This window comes from Hemitrygon akajei, chromosome 2 (genome assembly GCF_048418815.1).
Source record: "Hemitrygon akajei chromosome 2, sHemAka1.3, whole genome shotgun sequence".
NCBI classification, from domain to species: Eukaryota; Metazoa; Chordata; class Chondrichthyes; order Myliobatiformes; family Dasyatidae; genus Hemitrygon; species Hemitrygon akajei.
The window spans coordinates 73,311,104-73,322,142 of NC_133125.1; the positions used below are offsets into that span (position 1 = coordinate 73,311,104).

General features: G+C 43.2%; 1 protein-coding gene across 5 annotated transcripts in view; it reads right to left on the bottom strand.

Moving 5' to 3' along the window:
- Positions 1 to 10,606, bottom strand: part of uba6 (ubiquitin like modifier activating enzyme 6) — a 329,252-nt gene extending 318,646 nt beyond the window's left edge. Inside the window, exon 1 of one of the 5 annotated variants that reach the window (XM_073024872.1) lies at positions 10,539 to 10,606. Coding sequence is in view for 2 of the 5 variants with exons in the window: in XM_073024848.1 (XP_072880949.1) it covers positions 5,929 to 5,970 (42 nt within the window). In the remaining 3 variants the exon portion in view is untranslated. Of the gene's footprint in view, positions 1 to 5,928; positions 6,018 to 7,438; positions 7,498 to 10,538 lie in introns of those variants that run through there. The other 4 variants (XM_073024863.1, XM_073024889.1, XM_073024848.1 and 1 more) reach the window with 4 other exon arrangements.
- Positions 10,607 to 11,039: the final 433 nt, after the last annotated feature.

The following is an 11,039-nucleotide window of genomic DNA, read 5'->3' on the forward strand; positions in this document are numbered from 1 at the left end:
CATTGGAAACGTAACCAGATCTGGCCATCGTAGGATGAACTTTCCCTCAGTAGATGTGGTAACGAAGGAGAACTTCACAATCCAATGCACTGATACGGATCAATATTTGTGGGACATTACTGAGTTGCTATTGATTCTTCACTTCACTGCAGTCTGAAAATGTGTATGGAGGAGGCAAGGCAGATAATCCAAAGGACTAAACACGCTAAGGCAATTAAAATGGCAAATTAATAAGGCAAATGAAGTGATTTAGATTTTTGGGATTGGACTTCAAATATTCAAATGCATCCATGGGTGAGCTATGTTCCCTCTCAGATGTGGGAACACGTTTTTCAACCAGCGCACAAAGGAAATTAATGTATGCACAAAAGATTAGTTACCTAAAATAATGTAATTAATATAGTTTATTGAAAATAATCTTTTAGCTAAATGTTAAAATAACTGAGTGACTTAAAAAATATGTATGTTATTTTGTTGTTACTCTGTGCAGTTTTATGTCAAGTATTTTGTAAACCTACATAAACTGCCATGTGTGCATTCAGTGCGCACATACTTTTGTCACAGGAACAAAATATGCACAACATAAGATTTTTGCGCACACTGACTACTAAAAATTAGAGGGAACATCATGGGTGAGAATAGTATCACAAGCTGCTGTTATACTAATTTTATGTACGCTGATTATTGTAATGCTTAATGTGTATCAACTTAGAAGGTAGAAGGCTGAAATTACATGAAACTTAAAGGATAATGCTCTTAAAAAACAGAAATGATTGTTAGTTTAAAAAGGGTGTGAATTCAGTAAATAAATGTTACTTTTACCTTTATGTAATGTGAAGTGTTGCACACCTACTGGGGATCCATGGCAGTCAACAGAACAAAAGGATAATGATCTTAAGATCAAGAGGAGAGAGATGTTGGCCAGAAAGAACTGCAATCTACAAATCAGTGAACAGGAATGAGGCAAGGTGCTAGAAAAATCCAAAGCAAAAAATTTTGTTCTTGCCGTATGTTTGCAGGAATGGAAACAGCCATTTTGTGAGATTGTCCTTGCAGCCACCATTTTGTGAACTGTTTGATGAACAGGTTCTCACTCAGGGATAGCTCAATCAGAGCAGTTAAACATAGACACAAGGAGTTTCTTGGGCTGATGTGCTAAACCTGATACCATTATCAGATAAGAAGCTGTATATTATGTAAAATGGCAGGTTTGCAAAAGGAACAGCCTGTGATCTGGATGTCTGGGTCCAGTGTCTGTATGACCTAGCTGAACTGATTTGGATCTGTCTGAGTTGGAAATAACAAAAGGAACTACCTAGGCACAAGGCTGAAACTAACACAGGTCAGATGAGCCTATGCCAATGAATTTGTAACATCATAGATTGACCCAATTAGGAAAAGAATCAGAATAAGATTGGAGAATTTCAGGAGCACAGGCAGTGACAACTTCAGAGACTAAACATCGCAAATGTGGATAACCCCACATCGGAAATGTGGAGACTACACTGAGATCAAGAAGACTGTCTGGCCAGCATAGACACCTTTTCCTGGGACTACCTTCCCTATTCCTTGACTGTTTACAGAGGGTCATGGAAACTAGTGGATGTGCACACAAGTATTTAGTTTGTAAATTTACATGCTGGTTAGGTGAGGCAATAAAAGTACTTGTCAGTAAATACAGATCCTCTCGATGCCTAACTGATCATTATTGTTGAGGGTTAATACTTCCTCTTGCTAGTCTTGCAGGCATTGCTTTTAAAGTGATTACACCTCATTGCATTACGTTTAATGCAGTGAAATGCAATCAGCCCAACTTGTCAATACCTACCAAGGTTAGTCATGAAGTTCATTCAAGTTTATTGTTATTCAACCATACACATGTATACGGTGAATGAAACAATGCTCCTCCAGACCAAGGTGCACAACACAGTACATATAACTTGCACGTAACATACAAGGTGATTACACTTCACTGCATTAATAAACAAATATAATGCAGTGAGATGTAATGAGACCAGCTTGTCCATGCCAACCAAGGTTAGTTCCATCTGAGACCAAATTCAGTTGTCATTCAACCATACACATGTATACCACCAAATGAAGCAACATTCCTCTGGTTCAGGGTTCAGAACACATACATGCAACTTGCACACATAATGCAGTAAGATTACTACTCACAAACACCAGAAAATCTGCAGATGCTGAAACTCCAAGCAACACACATAACATTTTTTGGATCGGGACAAGAAGAGCGGCATGAGAGCTAAATTCTGAAGGAAGACAGTTTTTTAAAAAACTTCTTCGAGTACAAGAAGGGCGAGACTGTGCAGGCACGTGACATAGACAGGACAGGGCAGAGAGTTTAAAAAGAAGACCACCCTATACAGTGGGCAGCGGAGTGGGTGGCAGCAGAGTGTAGGGCTTTGGCTCAACGGGCTTAGGCAGTAACAGGAAGAGGGGAGAGCGAGGCACCAAATCTTTTTTTGCCCTTGGCAAATCGGCCTGGACAGATGGAGCAACGGCAGGGCTCACTCAGCTAATGTTATGAGCTAATGGTTTAAAAAGTTTGTGTGTTTGGTGAGGTAAGTGGGTGAGTAGACTTATTTTTCCTTGTTTCATTCCAGTAGAATTAGGTAGCATGTCTGCAGGGTTAGTGCTTTGTTCAGGGTGCCAGATGTGGGAATCCTGGGAGACCTCCAACCTCCCTGATGGCCACATCTGCGCCAGGTGTACCGAGATGCAGCTCCTCAGAGACCGTGTTAGGGATCTGGAGCTGCAGCTTGATAACCTACTGCTTATTAGGGAAAGTGAAGAGGTGATAGACAGGAGCTACAGGGAGATGGTCATCCCTGGGCTACAGGGGTCAGAAAACTGGGTGACTGTCAGGAGAGGGAACGAAAATGCCCGGATAGTGGAAAGCACCCCTGTGGCTGTCTCCCTCAGCAACAAGTATATTGTTTTTGATGCTGTTGAGGGGGATGACCTGACAAGGGATGGCCACGGTGACCAGGTCTCTGGCACTGAGATTGGCGCTGTTGTGCAGGAGGGAAGGAGGGAGAAGAGGAATGCGGTAGTCATAAGGGATTCCATAGTCAGGGGAACAGACAGGAGATTCTGTGAGCCTGATAGAGATACCCGCATAGTGTGTTGCCTCCCAGGTGCCAGGGTACGCGATGTCTCGGATCCGGTCCAGAATATTCTGAAAGGAGAGGGCGAACAGCCAGCTGTTCTTGCGACATGTTGGTACCAATAACATAGATAGGAAAAGGGGGGAGGTCCTGAAGAGAGATTTCTGGGAGTTAGGAAGGAAGCTGATAAGCAGGACCTCCAGGGTAGTAATCTCAGGATTGCTACCAGTGCCACGTGCTAGTGAGGGCAAGAATAGTAGGATCAGGCAGATGAATGCGTGACTGAGAGACTGGTGCAGGGGGCAGGGCTTTAGATTCTTGGATCATTGGGATCTCTTCTGGGGGAAGTATGATCTGTTCAAAAAGGACGGGTTACACATGAACCCGAAGGGGACCAATATCCTGGCAGGAAGGTTTAATAGAGGTGTTAGGGAGGGTTTAAACTAATTTGGCAGGGGGATGGGAACCAAAATGATAGAGCGGAGGAGGGGGTAAAACAGAAATAAATCTAAGATAATGAGCAGTAAAGATGTCAGGAAGGACAGGCAGGTGATGGGGCAAATTTGCAGTCATTGGGATGAGTTACAGTGCAATCAAAGCAAAAAGTACTGGATTTAAGGTGTTATACTTAAATACATGCAGCATAAGGAATAAGGTGGATGATCCTGTCGTACAGCTACAGATTGGCAGGTATGATGTCGTGGCCATCACTGAGACGTGGCTAAAGGATGCATGTCTCTGGGAGCTGAACGTCCAAGGATACACGGTGTATTGGAAGGATAGGCAGGTAGGCAGAGGGGGTGGCATGGCTTTTTTGGTAAGAAATGATATTAAATCACTAGAAAGAGGTGACATAGGATCGGAAGGTGCAGAATCTTTATGGGTTAAGCTAAGAAATCGCAGGGGTAAAAGGACCCTGGTGGCAGTTATATACAGGCCGCCTAACAGCTACAGTGATGTGGACTACAAATTACAACAGGAAATAGAAAAGGCTTGCCAGAAGGGCAGTGTTATAATAATTGTGGGGGATTTTAACATGCGAGTGGATTGGCAAAATCAGGTCCGCAATGGATCTCGAGAGAGAGAATTTGTAGAATGTCTACGAGATGGCTTTTTAGAACAGCTTGTTGTTGAGCCCACTGGGGATCAGCTGCAAAAATTGTAGTAATTGTGGCTGTGCACACTTCCCTTCCCTGACACCCTTAAGTGTCCGGTATACTGCTGACCCTTCGTCAGGACTGAAGGGTCTCGGCCCGAAACGTCAACTGTACATCTATAGATGCTGCCTGGCCTGCTGCATTCCACCAGCATTTTGTGTGCGTGTTGCTTGAATTTCCAGCATCTGCCGATTTCCTCGTGTATGTGAATCATCCATTAGGTGAACTCCCAGAAACTTGGTGCTAACTCTCTCCACAGATGAGCCGTGTATGTACAGTGAAGAGTGGTCAGCCTGCACCTTCCTAACATTCACAATCACCTCTTTGGTCCATGTTGAAAGTCACGTTATTGCACTCACACTCTACCACTAGTTGCTCTGCCTTCTCTCTGTACACCATCTCATCATCATTGCTGATGAGGCCAACCCCTATAGTTTCATCATCGAACTTGGTGATTCAGTTAAAATGTATCTAGCAGTACAGTGTAAATAGTAGTGGGCTGAGGGTGCTCAGCATAATGGAACTAGAGATGTTTTGCCAACATGGATAACTGGGGACTTTCTGTCAGGATCCAGTTAGAGAGAGGTGTTGAGACCTAACAAGGACTGCTTACCCACCAACTTCTGAAGAATGATCGTAATGAACTCTTGAGCTGAAGTTCATAAACAGCATCCTGGCATAGGAGGACCACTTTATGGGTGGGACAGGACAAAGCGCAGTGCAGAAGCTATGGCATCACAGTGGACCGATCTGAGCAATAAATGAACTGGAAATGTGGCAGGAAGACGGAATTTAATGCAATTTCTAACCACTCAAAACACTTCATTATTGTTGAGGTCAGTGCCACAGGACAGTAGTCATCGAGGCAGGTTACTGTTGCTCACTTGGGCACCGGGATGGTGGCCACCTTGAAGCACAACAGGACAGTAGACTGTTCCAGAGAGAAATTGAAGATATCTGTTAAAACCACCATTAACTGGACTGCACAGTCCCTAGTTATGTTATCAGGCCTCACAGCTTTACGTGGCTTGACTTCCTCATGTAACACCCTGGGAAAGGTTTCACTACTAATGTAATGGTCTTTCTGTAGAAGCACTGCTAATATAACGGTTTCTCTGTAGCAGCAGTGTTTGGCTAAAGATAGCGGGGGCTTTGGAATGTGACCCGTCCAATAAACGGAGTTTTTTTTCTTCTTGTGTGTCTGAAACCGAAGTGATCTGGATCTTTTGATCAGTGGAAGATGAAGAGACGATGCCAGAAAGGAGAGGTTATAGACACCAAAAAGGAGTGGACTTGGAGTGAAGCTGGGAGTTGACAAAGCACGGGGAAATGGATGAAGGACCTGTGGAAGGGGAACCATGAGCTCCAACTTGTGCACATTAGACTGTTTCATTAAAATGGGCCCCTTTCTTTTTGTTTTACTTTACTAACCCTTTAGTCAAATTCAGAATTATAAAGCTAAATCGTTTAATTGCATATGATGTACCGTCTGTTATTTTAAGGTACTGATTTGTAACAGGGTAACACATCATGCAGCATCCACACAAACAGGAGGTTTTGCACCTGATCTCATACATTTGGTGGGGCCAGAGACTGCCCTCCTTAGATTTATGCAGCCAACAGAACCTGAGTGTTACACTCACATCAGCTGTGGTCAGACCGAGTGACTGCTCCTTGAGGCACATCGATCCATGCGTGAATCTGAGTGGGCGACATTCACCCTGTCAACATCCATCAAAACCTTGAACATCTGTATGATTTGTATTCAGAGGAAAATGATTCAGTTTTATTTCTCCCTCAAGATCATTTGAGAACTTCTACTTCTTCTCAAAAGGCCGCCACACAAAGATTAATTAAACCCTTTACCTGTCATTTTGATCATGTCACCATATTGTAACTTTTGTTAATTGATGATGGAATTGAATATGCACATTCACTAAATCATTTGCCTATAGGAACATTACTTTCAAACTGCAGCTCAGCTTGCACAAGAGAAACTCTCACGCACCACACAGATTCCCTAAATGCCACAAATTTTACATCTGACAATCTCATATCATTGAAACTTGCTGAGGGAAAATACATCGATTAACTCCTTTATCTAAACTCGTTATTAGGGAATCTCAGCATGTCTTTCTGTGAGGAAGGCCATGAGTTATGATTAAGTTTTTTTTATGAGACAATAAAGTGAGGTCATGGAACATATGCAATTATAGAAGAGGAGGTGTCTGCTGCTAAGTGAAATTAGGGTGGATACATCCACAGGGTCCTCAGACAATGTGCTCCCTCAGACCCTGGAACAGGCTAGTGCAGATAATTGTAGGGATCCTGGCAGAGATATTTAAATCATCCTTAGCAACATATGAGGTGCTGGAGGATTGAAGGATAGCTAATATTGTTCCTTTATTTAAGAAAGTCTCTAAAAATAAACCAGAAAATGAGGCCGGTGAGTCTAACATCAGCAATAGAAAAATCTTTGGAAGGTATTCTAAGAGACCAAGTATATGAGTATTTCGATAGACAGGGATTGATTAGGGATAGTCAGCATGGCTTTGTGCGTGGTAGGTCATGTCTAACCAATCTTAAGAACTTTTGAGGATACTACCAGGAAAGTTGATGAAGGCAACGGAGTGGGTGTTTTCTACATAAGAACATGAGATATATGAGCAGATTGAAATGGATCTAGCCCATTTGGCCCATTGAGTCTGCTCCACCATTTCATCATGGCAGGTACAATTTTCCTCTCAGCTCCATTCTCCTGCTGTCTCCCCAATTCCCTTCATGCCTGACCAATCAAGAATCTATCTACCTCTGCCTTAAATATACATAAAGACTTGGCCTCCACAGCTGCCTGTGGAAAAAATTCCAGTCATGATATCATTAGTCATATCACCACTCTCTGGCTAAACAAATTCCTTCTCATCTCCATTCTAAAATGAAGCCCCTCTATGCTGAGGCTGTGTCCTTTGGTATTAAAATTGTCCCACCATAGAAATTATTCGCTCCACAGCCACTTTATCAAAGCTTTTCACCATTCGACAGATTTCAATAAGGTCACACCTCAATCTTCTGAATTCTAATAAATATAGGGCTAGATCCTTCATACACTCTTCATATGACAAGACACTCAATCCTGGAATCATTTTCATGAACCTTCTTTGAACTCTCTCCATTTTCAGGACATCCTTTTCGCAAATCTCCTTTGAAGATGCATCACTGCCTGGTTTGGAAATTGCACCATCTCGGATCGCAAGACCCTGCAGTGGATAGTAAGGTCAGCTGAGAAGATCATCGGGTCTCTCTTCCCGCCATTACAGACATTTACACTACACGCTCCATCTGCAAAGCAAACAGCAGTATGAAGGACCCCACGCACCCCTCATACAAACTTTTCTCCCTCCTACCATCTGGGAAAAGGCGCCGAAGCATTCGGGCTCTCACGACCTGACTACGTAACAGTTTCTTCCCCCAAGCCATCAGACTCCTCAATACCCAGAGCCTGGACTGACACCAACTTACTTGTTTCATGTAGCACCATGGTCCTGAAAAACGTTGTCTCGTTTTTACTGTGTACTGTACCAGCAGTTATGGTCGAAATAACAATAAAAAGTGAGTTGACTTGACTTGAACACTCTCCAATGTCAGCAAAACCATTCACAATATTCCAAGTGAGGCCTCACCTGTGCCTCATTATGCGTCATTGACATATAACGTAAATAGGTCCCAACACAGACCCTTGTGGAACACCACTAGTCACTGGCAGCTAACCAGAAAAGGCTCTCTTTATTCCCACTTTTTGCCTCCTGCCAATCAGCCTCTGCTTTATTCATGCTAGAATATTTCCTGTAATACCCTGGGCTTGTAGCTTGTTAAGCAGCCTCATGTGTGGCACCTTGTCAAAGGCCTTCTGAAAATCCAAGAGCACAACATCAACCAAGTCTCCTTTGTCTATCCTGTTTGTTATTTCTTCAAAGAATTCCAACAGATCTGTCACACAAGATTTTCCCTTGAGGAACCCATGCTGAATAAGGCCTGTTTAATCATGTGCCTCCAAATGCAATGAGACCTCATCCTTAATAATTGACTCCAACATCTTCCCAATCACTGAGATCAGACTAACTGATCTATAATTTCCTTTCTTCTGCTTCTCTCCCTTCTTGAAGATTAGAGTGACATTTGCAATTTTCCAGTCTTCTGGAACTTCTACATGGGCTTCAGCAAGGCCTTTGACAAGGTTCCGCATGGGATGCCTTCAAGAGGATTCAGTTGCTTGGTATTCAAGATGAGGTAGTAAATTGGATTAGACCAGTGATTCCAAATGGGGTTGGTAACGTGTCCTAATGGGGAAATAAAGTTGTATGGAGGAGTTCAAGATTCATGGGGGTGTGGGGGTGATAAGTGGCATCCTAACTTGGGCACGAGACCTGACTGATGATTAGCAGAGCAGGCACTTCCAAAAAAAAGGATGAGGCACTAGAACACAGGAAGAAACATAGCTCTGCAAGCGGTGAGTACTTGTCAGAACAACACATCTGAAATTCGGCAATCTCATCTGACCTTATATAAGCAAATCATTGAGAGAAGAATGTTCTCAGTTTCCCTGCATGGAAAGTATGGCACTCTCTTTCACAGTGATTTGCACAAGGACTGCTTACACCTGCAGTCACTGAAGAAGGATTTTCAGAATTGATTCAAGGATTTGAACAAAGTGGAAATTCTGGACTGGGTAATTAAACCATGGCTGATCCAATTCTTCCGGTCATCCCCACTCCCCTGCTTTCACCCCATGCCCTTTGATGCCCTGGCTGATCAAGAACCTATTTATCTCTACCTTAAATACACCCAATGACTTGGCCTCCACAGCTGCTCATGGCAACAAATTCCACAGATTTACCACCCTCTGACTAAAGTAATTTCTCAGTATCTCAGTTCTAAAAGGACGTCCTTCAATCCTGAAGTTTTGTCTTCTTGTCCTAGAAACCCCCACAATGGGAAATAACTTTGCCATATTTAATCTATTCAGGCCTTTTAACATTCGGAATGTTTCTGAGATCCCCCTCATTCTCCTGAACTCCAGGGAATACAGCCCAAGAGCTGCCAAACATTCATCATAAGGTAACCCTTTTATTCCTGGAATCATTCTCATGAATCTTCTCTGAACCCTCTCCAATGTCAGTATATCCTTTCTAAAATAAGGAGCCCAAAACTGCAAACTGATCTGGATGATATTGTGATTAACTGGAATATATTTGCGGATGACATCAAAACTGGGAGTGTAGCTTGCATTGGGATCTGGACCAGCTGGAAAAATGGGCAGAAAAATGGCAGATGGAATTTAATTTTACACAGTGAATAGTAGGGCATGGAGCAGTGTGGTAGAACAGAGGAATCTGGAAATACAGATCCATGATTCTTTGAAAGTGGCGTCACAGGCAGATAGGGTCATAAAGAAAGCTTCTGGCATTCTAGTCTTCATTAAGTACTACATACAAGGGTTAAGGTGTTATGTTAAAGTAATTGATGAGACCTAGTTTGGAGTACCCTGCACTGTTTTGGTCACCTACCTACAGGAAATACGTCATTAAATTGAAAGAGTGCAGAGAAAATTTACAGCGATGTTGCCAGGAATTGAGGACCTGTTATAGGGAAAGTTACGGGTGGGTTAAAGTGGGACTATACACTGGGAGTGCAGGTCGATGGAACTAACTAGATTAATAATTTGGAATGGATTGGATGGGCAAAGAGCCTGTTTTTGTGCTCTTCATGAAGATTACCGATGAGGGCAGGGACAGTGCATTTTGTCTCTGAAAATAGTGGAGAATTGTGATGACAGTGGCACGCACCGAAGACGGCAAGGCCATTTGGCCACAGCATCTATAAAAACATCACCAACCGGTCTGTACTGGTGTCATCAAAGCCAGCTTGTCTGAACCGATGCTAGGTCTACACTGGCACCAACTACGCTATCACCAGTATCAGAGATATCAGCCAGCCCAGATCAACACAGATAAAATCAGGCAGTCGGCACTGAGGCCAAAAACATCACCCAAACCCGTGACGCCACGGGCCTGAGCCCAGATGATCGGCAGAGAACAAACCGAGTCTGGGCTCCCCTCCTGCAAAGTGTTCTTGTTACTAGCAGACTCCCAATTCTACCCTCTCTCCTCCCCCGTTTCTCTGTCTAATCTCCTATTCTGCTTTCTGTCTTTCTACTGCGGGAGCTCCGTGCTCGGCCTAGCACATCACAACTCACCGAAAAGACAGCAACAGTGCGACTCCCGCCGGCGGTGGGTACTGAATAAACGCCGTCTCACTTCTGGTTCCAGTTGCTATACTTCCGGGTCAATGGTACGAGGGCGTGTCTCAGTTGCCGGAATTCCGGTGACCAATTGCATGTGGAGCGCTGAAGGAATTCTGCAGTTCAATTGGATTCAGAATTGTTTATGTGATAGAAAGATACAAGCGAGGGTGGGAACAACTTCGAGAGCATATAGGATTGGGAATGGGACTCCACGGGGAAGAGTGTGTTACCCACTCCTTTTTAATATAATTGCTAATAATATAATTAAATGCTGGCTCAGATGTATCTGAATCATTATAAACTGACGATGGTACAGTGTGGCAGATAGATACTTTATCCATCCCAAAGGAAATTATAGTGTAACAGTATCATTACAAGTGCACAGATAAACAATATTAGAGGAGAAGTAAGAAGAATTTAAAAAAAAGTTACTTTAAACAGTCTAACAGGAGG